This window comes from Belonocnema kinseyi, chromosome 10 (assembly GCF_010883055.1).
Source record: "Belonocnema kinseyi isolate 2016_QV_RU_SX_M_011 chromosome 10, B_treatae_v1, whole genome shotgun sequence".
Taxonomy (NCBI): Eukaryota; Metazoa; Arthropoda; class Insecta; order Hymenoptera; family Cynipidae; genus Belonocnema; species Belonocnema kinseyi.
In genome coordinates, this window is record NC_046666.1 from 89,502,189 (window position 1) to 89,516,191 (window position 14,003).

The 14,003-nt window shown below is 37.1% G+C and overlaps 1 protein-coding gene across 1 annotated transcript in view; it reads left to right on the forward strand.

The window, feature by feature from the left end:
• Positions 1-14,003, forward strand: part of LOC117181251 (receptor-type tyrosine-protein phosphatase N2) — a gene marked incomplete at its 3' end in the record, with an annotated part of 454,371 nt that overhangs the window by 317,609 nt on the left and 122,759 nt on the right. The window contains exons 9-11 of the mRNA XM_033373815.1: positions 1,406-1,786; positions 1,908-2,129; positions 2,629-2,634. Coding sequence (XP_033229706.1) covers positions 1,406-1,786; positions 1,908-2,129; positions 2,629-2,634 — 609 coding nt within the window. The remainder of the gene's footprint in view (positions 1-1,405; positions 1,787-1,907; positions 2,130-2,628; positions 2,635-14,003) is intronic.

The following is a 14,003-nucleotide window of genomic DNA, read 5'->3' on the forward strand; positions in this document are numbered from 1 at the left end:
CTTATATGTCTTCACACCACGATTATACTAGATACAGCACATATATTCAATATTATACGAGATTCTCTTCTTAAAATGATCAGGAAGCACAAAGAAGTAGGTAAAAGAGCGTTTCTGTACAAAGCAGAGGAGGAGACGGCTGTGACTTCTATAACAATGATAACGAAAATTCATTAAATCTTATCCAATTCCAGTGCTCACTCCTAAAGGACCGAATTAAGAAAGCACTGGTGAAAAACTTTAATGAACAGCTTTTCGACAATAGGGTGCAGGGCATCTATCACTGAAAATCGTAAAATCATTCGATGTCTTATGAGCTGACCAATCACCTCGGAAACATACTTTCTGTTTCCTTAACTCATGCGGGAACGCCCTACATCCAAATGCACAATACGGCACTAAGAGTTATTTATTACAATCTCTGCCACTCTTACGGAATTAACTCTAATACTACTCTGCTTAACCCTCCTAGGGAAATAGAGTCAGTTTTCGAGAATGAGAAGTGCAGCATATACTCGAACAGCATATTCTCGACAATTGTTTCCGTTGCGCACTCGAGGCGTGACATAGTTCTTCTTGATTTCGAGAAACGAATCATATAAGTTACCGAATTTGCGGCACCAGTTCAGAAAAACATAATTGCAAAGGAGAATGAAAATGAAGTGAGGTATAACGACTTTATGAGGGAGTGGCAATCATTATACTCAGAATGATCTGTTAAGCTATTCGTCCTGATCATCGACGCTTTTGGAGGTGCCAAGCTTTCACTGGCTTATAGCCTGAAAAGCATCCCTGCGTGTCAACAAAATGTGCTCGCATTTTTTCCGGATCATCGTATTGAGTCCGTCACAGACTGTAACTGCCGTTTGGGTCAGGTAGAGTTTCTAGATTAGCACATTATCTAGATTAGCACATTAAGTCTGATCCTCAAATATTTGTTAAAAAAATCGGAAAATGTTTAATAAGTGTCAAAAACCATTTGCTCTTACGAAGATTTTTTGCTCAAAGTTATCAGTCTGGGTGCCTTTTCTTAATTTCATTTATTATTTAGAACATTATTTAAAGATATTTTGTTTCCACGATCATCTAGCGAAATATTTGGTATGTCATGACAGACGGACGCATGTAAGTATAACGTCGCTAATTCGGCAAGCCGCCTAGTATCCCAGACACAACTTTAACAATACCCCTCCATGGTACCATTGGGCCCTACGCACGATGATCTAAACTTTGGCGTGTGGGCTGTGTTAAAAGTCTTTTTGGAAACCCATGGGAGTTCTAGGTTTTCTTATCGGCGTCAGGTCCAAACTCCCCTTCTCCTTGTGTAGGAAAAATTCAACTCCCAAATTTAAAAAGAAATTACTTAGAATAACGCATTAAAAAACAAACCAATTGATGATTTCAGGCTAAACTGCCCGCAACGTTCGAGTTTCGCCGTGAAATGAGTTCTAGTATGTTTGGTGCCGTAATAGCAATGGCAACAGCTGCTGCAGCTGCCGCATTTATCGTGATTATGGCGATTGCTCGACGCCAAGCTAAATCACGTGCCAAACTTTCTGGCTTAACAGCGCCAGATCCCGAGGCTTCTAAGGATTATCAAGAGTTGTGTAGAGCCCGTATGCATGCAAAGCAGCCAACTGAAAAATCAGGTTCACCACGAGTTTTTCCATTCATAAGTCGTGTCAGCGAATCTAATAATTCTCCGTCTAACCGTTCGAGTACTTCTTCTTGGGGCGAGGAGCCTGCACTTACAAACATGGACATATCAACAGGACATATGGTTTTAGTAAGAATATTTTCTACACTAATTTATTCTAGCACTATATATTAAACCTAAATAAACTAATTAAATTTAATTGAATTATTGATTCTTAAAGCCAGAGAATTAAAAACATTAAATTTTATAGTCATACATGGAGGATCATTTGAAGAATCAGGATCGTTTGGATGACGAGTGGTTGGGCATTTGTGCATACGAGGCAGAACCATGTTCAACTGCTGTTGCCAAATTAGAACTAAATGCTAAACTGAATCGATCTGGTGCCTCCATACCGTATGATCACTCTCGACTAATTTTGAATGATCTTGCAAATATAAACAATTCTGACTACATCAACGCTTCAACGATTGTAAGTGTGCAAGTTAGATGCTTCATTATTTGTGTTAAAAAGCATTGATGTCTTGTAAATTTTCAAGTTTTTTTCATTCCCGATATTGCACATTAAATGACAAAAGTATTTTGGATTCTCTGTAGAGATCTAAATGTTAGGAAACTTTCTTTTTTAGCTGCACTATTTAGTAATTACAGAAACGAGTCTTCTATGTGATAAAGAATACACTATCGTATTCATTATTTTGTTATTCATATCTGCTCTCATTCACTAAAGTAATTGCGGTACCTGAGCAGAGTTTCATGAGCTGAATAACATATGAACCATGATATATAATCCTCATTTTGTAACTTTCATTCACCAATAGACAACTAATAGGACTTTCTGCAAAATCTTATCACCTTGTATTGTTTGCATTAGTATCTTTAATTAAGTGCGCTTAAAAAAATCTACGATAATTTCCATAAAGTATAAGTGTTATTGATTGATTTTTTTGGATGCCGCCTTGCCAAATCAGAAGTCGGTAAGTAAAAATGGGTTAACGGAATGCGAATAATGTTGCTAGTACAAGAAGAAAATAATAGTACATTATGTAAATCAAAAGTTATTATGGACATGATTTGATGCAGAGCAGTGCCTGTATTCTTGCATTTCGATAAACCAGAGAACATCATTTGTGCTAAACCTAATACAGAAAAATTGGCCATCGGCTGAAAAATTTGCAGTTTGTGGATTAAAACTAGACCATGGTCTGGTGATTAAGTATGGGTCAAGTTAGAATGAACCCCTAAATGAACCATTCATCAAATTTGAAACAGTTTAATGCGTATCACGCAGATCGTTACTTTTGATTCCGTGAAAATATTACGAAGTTTTTTGCAAGTTTTCATGAACCACGTGACGTTAAAAAAACACTGACCGCCAAGTGTTAAGTACAGAAGCATTCTAACGTGAAAAATCTAAAAGAAGAACCTAAACTACTATTCATCATGTTCTTTAAATGCACGTCACTCTTCATATATGCTTAAAATAGCGATAAACAGTTTAAGCTAACCATGAAAATATAATAATAAAAATACCAAAAACGTGACATTGATTGACACTTGCTTGATGCTCCGAAAATGGTCTTGGATTTTGAGTCAGTTCGGATGTGTTGGGTCTGCGCCGCGTCGACAGCCGGATTGGTTTCCGTAGGCCCGCCTATTTAAAATGATTAAATGTGTAAATTAATTATTCACAACAAAGAATAAATGTAAAGTTATTAAAAATAATTCTTTGTTCTGAAAATGGACTTACATAGTGAAAGTTAAAATGATTAAATATATAGATAAACGTTTATTTTTTGGCATGCTGGCCTTAAAAAATTGATTTTCTTACACTTCCATTTCTTTCCAGAATTTTCTTAGGACCAACCCTTGAAAACTAGCATCCATCCATACCTTATCTCTAAGACTGCTGGCTCGTACCGCTTCGCCTTCCTGGCTTCGCTTCGCCACACCGTTGACGCATTTCGGTTCTTCCTCGCTTTGCCGCACATTGCTAAACTCTGTCTCCACGGCTAATACCTAATCCATATCTGTCCCAACATTCATGAACCAATACCTCCATGCTTATTTCACACTTTTCCACCGCCTCACACACCTGCAACTAGGGATCTACTCTAACACCCCCATCCCACACAATTCGCACATCAATCACACATATAATATAATATAATGTAATATAAAATGCTGCAAATATAATTGTCTTTCGCGACGTTATGTATCTTTCTAAAACATTTTATTTTTTAGTAAATCTTGATTTTTGATTAAGATTCACAAATCATTTATTAATTTATTGGTGTCGCTAAACCGTAGTTATAAAAATATATCTATAACTGTTCGATTTTTCAAAGGATTTAATTTTCTCTGTTCAGGAAATTGGTCCCGAATATTTGCATCGCCACTACTCCTGATAGAGTCTTAAATATGAAAGGAAAATTTTTATTAGAGACTCTAAGTAAAATTGCTCTTATGAGCGTATCATCATTATAAAACGAAGATATGTGATCAGAAAAGCGAACCAAAAATCCTTACTTTTGATTCTGATAATTAGCGGACTACGATCTGAAAACTCCCAATCCAGAAAATTCTTCTGCCCCTTTATTAATTTTAATATTCAGGATTATTCTTACCTTAGTTTTTTATGATGAAAATTAAAAGGTGGGCATCATTTAGATTTGTAATACTAGATAACTCATTGGATGAGCTCCCTACCCATTAACCGCACACTACCCATTAAGTCGGAATTGTGAATTAATATGAGAACCAGTTAACGGTCATTAAGAAAGAGTGTGGAAACTGTCTACATGGCAACTGTCAACATTTCAAGAGTTTTAGAGCACTGGATTCCATTTTTCACACAAAATTTAATGCAAACTCTTTGCTCCACTTTTTTCGAAAGAAGAAAATCGCCGAGCACACCAAACCCTTCTAACCTTTTACGCCTCTGCCAGAAAAGCAACACGATCTATATAGTCAAAACTGTGAACATATGATCGTGACGAGTATACCAACACAATAAAACAAAAAATTTAAAACTTGAATGTACGTAGCCCGCGAAAATTGAAAAGTCACCTTACTTTTTGAACACACCTCGTATACCTGGAGCTTTAATTTTACAGGTTTCGCCCCTGTAGCACCGACTATACTTGTTCCTACTATAGGTAACAATTCGCACTTTCTAAAGCCCTAAATATTATTTTAATAAAATGTCTCTTAGACAGATTTAACCTCACTTGCATTATTGGACATTTATCGAGAGGCCTTACTATTTTCTTTTCTTCATTTTCTAATAAATCTCTGCGCATACCTAGCGAAAGATGATTTTTTTTAATCGTAATAAGTTCACTTACTTAAATTATTATTAGGGGGTATTTCATTCGTCCCAATAATATCGCTTACATTATTTCTATCTGCTCGCTGTCCGTTTTGCCCAATTCTAAAGCTAATATTTTTCGGGACCGTGATTTTCTCATTTATAAATTCCATTTTCAATGGTACCACTTAAAAATTTATGCTTATTATCATAAGAATTATTTTGATAAGAGTTGCCCGCATTGGCGTATTTAGGACCATTGGACCACTGACCCTTATTATATTGACTAGTTCAAGGTAGATCAGCGAATACATCATAATTTTAGTCACAATTGTCTATGGTTCGATGTTGAAGATTTTCATTTTCGTAACCTTGATGCTCATGGTTCAAGTTGTTTTCGATTTCTGTAGCGATCTCAACCATTTTAATCGTGATTTCTATCTCAATAATTATTTTTGTATTCAGGTTCATGATTATCAAAATCTGACTTTCGCTGATGGTACTCAAACCTGGTACTTGTTTTTTCTCCCATCTCGATGAAAATGTTTATCTCCATTATAATAATTTTGATTGTAAACTAAATTATCACGTGGTGATTACTGTTCGCGACAATTCAATGGTTGTGATTGGTACAGTGATTCTAAAAATTTCATGAATTCTTCGAAAGTTTTCATATTTCTTATTATAAATACGGCTCTGACATCCCAGTCAAAATGTCTCGCTAAGCTTTTGATTACTTCACATTCAGAGAGTGGTGGAATTAATCTCCCGCGTTATTATTCACTATGAACACATATTCTGATCTACAAATTTCTGATCTACGATTTCTTCTTAAATTTTCGTCGAAAAGATGATATATCATCGCTAAGATTTTCACGGACTTAATTCCACCATTCTCTAGCCATGCCTTCCAAGCAGGATTATGTTACAAATGAAAATCTTTTTTAATGACTTTGACTGCTCTTATATATTGATCGAAGTCATTTAAAAACATCATGGGACACTCACGGATGGTACCTGAAAATTTAGGAGCTGGATAATTTTTTATCCATGAAATTTTACATTGGACGTTTCTATGTTTCGATCTACGCGCGTTTGTAACGTAAACTTCTGTTCCTCAACGTCTTGTAATCGTTTTCTGTTTTGCATATTTGTTACTATTAAATTGGCTTAATCTTGGTGTAAATCTTCTGTGACTTCTATTGAGGAATCGATTTTATTTCAATATACACTATGATTTCCTCTAAATAATGACTCTGAACATCGCATCTTTTATTTTGACTGTTATTTTGTTCAGATAATGTAACCGCAAAGGAATCTACCATTTTATCTTATTCTACATGAGCTCCATGTCTTCTCACACGATTTTTTCGAAGCGCTTTGTTGACGTCGATGTGCATTTACATTATTTGTGCTTCTATATCACATAGTTCCTTCTCGTCGGAGTCGATTTCGGTATTAGAATGTTTATTCGTAGGGAATATATCGCTGGGGTTTCAGCTAAAATTGCCTACATTTTAAGATATATTAGTCATGCTATTCGCAAAATTAATTTCTGATTGACCTAATCTTTGTTCTAATTCAAATTAAGAGAACAATGTGAAATGTTTTACCTTTCTTCTTTAATTTAAAATTAAAATGTCAATTATTCTGATTTATTAATTCCCATTCAGGATTTTAATGGGTTCTCGCCGTCTCACGGAATATCAATTTAGATTAAACCACTCTATTATTATTTTACGTCCTTATTGCGGATGAGTACTACTGTGTACGTGTCGCGCCCTGTTCAATGTTCTGTGCGAGGTTTAGGTGGTGTGACGCACCTGTATCTTGATTCGTAGCTGGCCGAAACCCTCAAGAGGTTCTTTCTACTGCGGTAATAATCGACAATTACACTATCTAAAATACACTAATTACACTGTCTCAAATTTTTAGCCGTTTCATGAAATACGCAAGCACATTTGGACAAATATTGAAATAGATCGGAGCTTCACTCTCTGGGTAACTATTCCAGCCATTTCATAAAACGACCAACGTGCTTTTATAGGTTGAAACAAAATTCTAGTGTTACTTATTCAAATAATACGTTTGTTCTACAAAACTGCTCCAACACAAGTTGCTGATCAATCTCTCTAGCAATCGCCTCAAACGAAGAGCTTTACAAAGTCGACATGTGAGGTTCCTTACTTTGGTCCATTTGTATTCAAGGTCTTTTGTTTCAGACGTCATTCACTCTACTGACATGCATTTTTTCATGCAAGTTCTTGTATCTCTGTGGCTTCTTATGTGTCTTTTCATCGCAGTTTTATTCACACATTCTAACAATTCTTTCCGCGGTCTGCCTCTGGGCATACTGACATTTATTTTAACTTGGTACACTTTTTATTGCAGTCGCTCATGTTTCATTACTTCAACATGGCTGAACCACCTTAACCAACTTCTTTCCCATGTGTCAACTAGTGTCCCTTCTGCACCACATTCTTTGAGGATTATGTCGTTACTCACTTTTTCTATCAGTGTTTTCTCGCATATTACGCGGAGAAACCTCATATCAACCCATTTAATTTTATTTTTATTCTTTTTTGTTTTGGTCCTTGTCTCGCTTCCGTATAACACAGTCGGTACAAATATAAAATTATGTATTTTTATTTGAGCTCTATTTCATATATTATTCCATCTGAAAATGTACCCTGCTCTATCGATAACTTTCTTACCCTTGTTTATGCACCTACCTAAATCATCATCTATCTTTCCGTCACTAGTGAATAGGCTACCAAGATATACGTACTTATCAACTTGTTCTATTGTCTCATTGTTTTAGATAATATTGCATATTGTTTTCTCACTGCATAACAAACATTTTTGTTTTCTTCACGTTAATGTCGAGGCCCATGCTCTTTATGCTTGTATTAAGTTTGTTCAACATTCTTTGTGTTTCGAGATCCACAGCTTCTTCGTCGAAGAGTGCTATTCTAAAACACCTGGCCATGCATATAATGAATTGTCATGAGAACATAACGCATCTTTCTCTTGACTACTTGCATAATATCGAAACAGTCACTTAGTTTTCCATTTACCCTTACACTTGTTTTGCTACCCGTATGTATTGTTTTATTGTTTGTAGGAGCCATCCATTGACTCCGTACTCTTTTTGGACTTCACAAAATTTACTTCTCTCTACCCTGTCAAAAGCCTTTTCTAGGTCCACAAATGCACAGAACATTTTTTTTTCTACTCTCAAACTTTTTTCTGTCATCTGCCTTAAGAGAAATATTTGATTCGTACATGATCTTTTTGGCATAAACCGTTATTTAATAAGCTGATCCCTCTGTAAATATTGCAGATGCTTTTATCTCAATTCATTTTTTATATTGGTACGATATTCGCTTTTTTTCAATCGTCTCGAACTTCTCCCATCTCGATACGTAAATTAATCAATTCACACAGTCTATGTGGTATGTACTCGCCACCGTGTTTAAGCATTTTAGCGTCGATACTGTCTAAACTAGCGGCCTTACCGTTTTTCATGTTCTTAATTATATCCCTAAAGACAGTGACACAGGCTTTCTCAATGGAGCTTCTAACGCATCGTGTTCTACATCGCAGTTCTGGTTTCCTATAGCTTCATCTCCAAACAGTCATTTTGTTATCAAACACTTGCACAACTTCCTCGCTTTGAAGTCGGTTTGTATTTTCTTCTCTTCTTCTGTTTAAATTTTATATTTACTTTTCTTGACTAGTCTTTCGAGTATTTCTCTCCTTATCGCTAAGACCTGATATTTTCAAAGTTCAACTGTACGCTTCTTTCTTTTCTTTTTGGGCTGCCTGAATTTCATCATTCCTTCACGCGTCACCAGACATTCTTTCTACAACCGCATTACGACACACTTCGATCCCACATCTAACAATGATATCTCGGAACATGGTCCATGCGCCCTCTGTATCTTTGTTGCTTATAGGCGCCTCCCATGTTGCCCTATCTAGGTGTTCCTTTATATTATTTTGAAAATCTATTCCCACATCCGGTTTCTGTAGGTTCTCAATTTTGATTTGTCTTTGATTGCTTTTCTTAGTTTTCTTGTTTCTCAATTTCTGACCTAAGTTTATTTTGGAGATCAGTATGTAATGATCAGGATTGCATTCAGAACCTCGCATGACCCTTGTGTCTTTGACTAGTTCTCTAACCTTTCATCCGCAACAAGAAAGTTATTTATACTACGGCTGTTTCCCATAGACCAAGTGTACATGTGGGTCAATTTATGCCCAAACCAAGTATTTGTTTAACAGGCCCTCTTATAAGCACAAGCCAACTAATCTGTCTTCGTCATAGTTTCTTCTTGCGTGCCAAAATTACCTAGTACTCTTTCTGTAACCTGATTCTAGATACCCACCCATCCATTCATATCTCCTACCCATCCATTCATTCACTATAGTCGCAAAATTCATAAGCAGACCTACTCCTTGTCTACCATGTGAAACTTGCCACATACATTAACCGTTAATATTGCCATTTGTCAATTAAAGTTCCAGTCATTTAGGATGCTATATTATCTTTTGTATTTTTCATTGTTTAAATCATATTCCTAACAACCATATTTATAATATTAGTTTATTTCGCGAGTCGAAATCATGTCCTAGTTAAGTAGTGATTGGTCATATGGTAGAGAGTCTGATTATAACGTTCATCACACACACACATAAATACACACACACATATATATATATATATATATATATATATATTTGTCATAAGGAAAACCGCAGGATTTCATCGGGAGCGGGTGCTTATCTGAAAAATTGCACCCGCTCCTAGCGAAATCTCGATAAAATTTCAGCCGCAACCACGTCTCACGACCGTGAGATAGGTGATCACAGTCTGTAACGGAATCAATACGACGATCCGGCAAAAGCCTCGTGCATCCTAAGAATAAGGAGCGACCCAAGGACTACCGCCTTCTGCATTTTTCCCGCAAGAGTTTTAGCATATTGTTAACACGCAGGGATGCATTTTAGGTTATTAGCGAGTGAAAGCTTGGCACCTCTAAGAGCGCCGATCATAAGGACGATTAGTGAGCAACAGAAACAATTGTCGAGCATATAATGTTCCAGTATATGCGGCCCTTCCCATTCTCGACAATTAACTCGATTTTCCTAGGAGCATTTAGAGGAGTGATATTAAGGTTAATGCCGTAAGAGTGACAGAGATGGTAATAAAGCACTCTTGGTACTGCATTGTGCCTTCGAATGAAGGTCGTTCCCGCGTGAGCTGGACAACTAGATAGTATGTGAGCTAAATGCTCGGGGTTTGCGTGGCACACCTTGCAGCTATCATCAGGAATGTCTTGGCTCAAAATGTGGCGACGGTATGTTAAGGTGGAAATGACACCGTCTTGGCATGCCAAAATGAAACCCTCCGTACTAGACTTTAATCCGGGCGATTTACGGAAATCAAACGTTAGCTCATAAGACATTGACTAATCCTTCACATTTCTAACGAGGATACCGTGCATCCTCTTATCGAGGTTTTTTCTATTGTGCTTTCTTAATCCGGACTTTCAGGAGTGAGTACTCGAGATAGATAAGATTTGATGCATTTTGCTCACCCTTAATACTGTAGTTAAGTCCGAGTGTTTCAGAAGCCTCTTCTGCTACTTTGTATAGAAACGCTCTTTAGCCCACTTCTTCGTGATTCATGACCATTTTAAGAAGAGGGTCTCTTCCATTTGCAACTCTATGTGCTGCACCCAGAATAATCCTGTTGTGAAGACATTCAAGAATTAATATTCCGCGACAACATTGACGGCGTGAGATGCACAGTCGCGGAATGGAAGACTTAAGATGCATGCTTTTGTTCATGTGCATAACCTTTCTTGTCCCGATATCAAGGGATCCGAGCTCGTTCTTCGTCCATCGAAGTACTCCAAATGAATAGAGTACTACTAGGACGGCAAGCATGTCCGTTTCAGATACTTCGTTCCTCGCCGACAGTTCGGAAGATTAAGTCTGCCGGATGAGACGTTTGTATCTGCTTCGAAGAGTATCCTTTATAGATATCACATCCTGAATGCGGCTCTGTGGCACGCCCAGATATGTATAAGTCTCTTCAGCGCAAAGGTGTTGTATAGCGCTTCTATCAACGAGCTCAGGATCTTCAGGAATGCCATTAAGTTTTCCTCGTTTCAAATAAACCTTGGCGCATTTGTCTAACCCAAATTTCATTCCAATTTTCTTAGTATATCGTTCGGCAATCCCTAGAGCTAGACGTAGTTGCTCTTTGTTTTTAGCATAGATCTTAAGATCGTCCATTTGAAATACATGAGTGACCTTGTACTTTCGATCTGCAGGTTTGCCGCACAAGTACCCGTAGGAACGGCGAAGTGCTAGAAATAGTGGCAATAATGTAAGGCAAAAAAAGAGTGGGCTCATGGTGTCGCCCTGAAAGACACCTCACTGAAAGGCAACCTTGTTAGTTGTCACGCGATTTTTTCCAGATGAGATAGTAAATCTGCTTTTCGAAAGCGACGTCAATCTCTCTATTCACCCAACTATTTGCGGATGAATCTTTAAGAAGCATATACAAACGTCTCATGCGACAGATTTGGTCTTTCGAACTGTCGGCGAGGAACAAAGTATCTGCAACGAACATGCTTCCCGTTGCGCTACTACTCTATTCATTTGGAGTAGTTCCGTGGACGAAGAACGAGCTCAAATCCCTTGATATCGGGACAAGAATGGTTATGCACATGAACAAAAGCATGCATCTTAAGTCTTCGGTTCCGCGACTGTACATCTCACGCCGTGAAGGGGGTCGCGGAATATTGAGTCTTGAATGTCTTCACAACAGGATTATTCTGGCTACATCATATAGATTTGCAAATGGAAGAGACCCTCTTCTTAAAATGGTCAGGAATCACGAAGAAGTGGGCAAAGGAGCATTTCTGTACAAAGCAGTGGAGAAGGCTGCTGAAACACTCGGACTTGACATCAGTATTAGGGGTGAGCAAAATGCATCAAATCTTATCTATCTCGAGTACTCACTCCTGAAAGCCTGGATTAAGAAAGCACAAGAGAAAAACTTTCGTGAACAGCTCCTTGATAAGAGGATGCACGGTATCTTCTACAGAAATGTAAAGGATCAGTGAATGTCTTGTGAGCTAACGTTTGCTTTCCTTAAATCGCCCGGATTAAAGTCTGGTACAGAAGGTTTCATTTTTGCATGCCAAGACGGTGTCATTTCCACCTTAACATACCGTTGCCACATTTTGAGTCAAGACATTCCCGATGATAGCTGCAGGGCGTGCCATGCACACCCCGAGCATTTAGGTCACATACTATCTAGTTGTCCAACTCACGCGGGAACAACCTACATTCAAAGGCACAATGCGGCACTAAGAGTGCTTTATTACCATCTCTGTCACTCCTACGGCATTCACCTTAATATCACTCCTCTAAATGCTCCTAGGGAAATTGAGTCAATTATAGAGAATGGGAAGTGCCGCATATACTGGAACTTTATATTCTCGACCATTATTTCTGTTGCTCACTTGAGGCCTGACATGGTTCTTCTTGACTTCGAGAAGCGAACCATGTTCGTTATCGAATTTTCGGCACCAGCTGACAAAAACATCATAGCCAAGGAGAATGAAAAAAAAGAAAGGTATCGAGACCTTATAAGGGAGTTGCAACGATTGTACCCGGAATATTCTGTTAAACTGATCGTCCTTATCATTGGCGCTCTTGGAGGTGCCAAGCTTTCACTTGCTAATGGCCTAAAAAGCATCCCTGCGTGTCAACAATATGCTAGAACACTTGCGATAAAAATGCAGAAGCCGGTTGTCCTTGGCTCTCTCCGTGTTCTTAGGGTGCACGAGGCTTTTGCTGGATCGTCGTATTGATTTCTTTACAGACTGTAACCACCTATCTCACAGTTGTGAGACGTGGTTGTGGCTGAAATATTACCGCGATTACGCTGAAGTAGCACTTCACATAGAGTATTCTGGTAATTACAGAAATATTTTCTAAGTCTAATTTATTATGTATAAGCCACAATTAAAGAAAAGTGTAATTTTAATACTTGGAACCCGACAAACTACGCTTTACCTAAGATGAGTGATGAATATAAAGGTGTTCATTGGGTCGGCCAATATAAACATATGAAAAATCCAATAGCCACCTCTGTACATATAAAAAAATTTTTGGTTTAAACAGTCTGTAAAAATGCTTTACATAACAAAATAAAAGTGATGTACGTTATAAGAAAGTTATTTTGCAACACAAAAAAAATCTTTTGTATTATTGTTTACAATAAGGATTTTTTATATCTGCAGAAAATATTTTTATGCTAAAATATACGCTTTACATAGGATTATGAAGTAATTACAGAAGTAAGTATGAACTTTAATTTTTTATATACGAGTCAGAGTAAAAGAAAAATGTACTTTCAATGCTTTGGACACGATAAACCACGTTTTACCTCTAATGTTCGATGGACATAAAGGTGTTTATTGGGTCGGCAAATAGATACATATGAAAGACCCAATAACCACCTGTATATGTATAAAAAACATTTATGGTTTAAAAAGTACGTAAAAATGCTTTAAATAACAAAATAAAAGTGATGTAAGGTATAAGAAGGCTAATTCACAACGGAAAATATATCTTTGGTATTATGGTATACAATAATAATTTTTTATATCTGAAAAAAATCTTTAAATATTAAAATTAGCACTTTACATAGAGTTTTCAAGTAATTGCAGAATTATTTGTTAAGTCGAATTTATGATGTATCAGCCACAATTAATTAAAAACATCAGTAGTTTGTATTACAGTTTATAATGTAATTTTGTCTCCAAAAACATTTCGGCTAAGAAATTTGGAAAGATTGTTATTTCTTTTAACACTTCTACGTGCTTACTAAATTTCACAAACAATGAAGCTACGAGAGTAGTTCAATAAGTCCTTAGAATGACCAACAGATGGCGCGCGAATCGCTCCAAATCATCTGTTTTCAGTCAGCACCACTCCCGACTAGATATA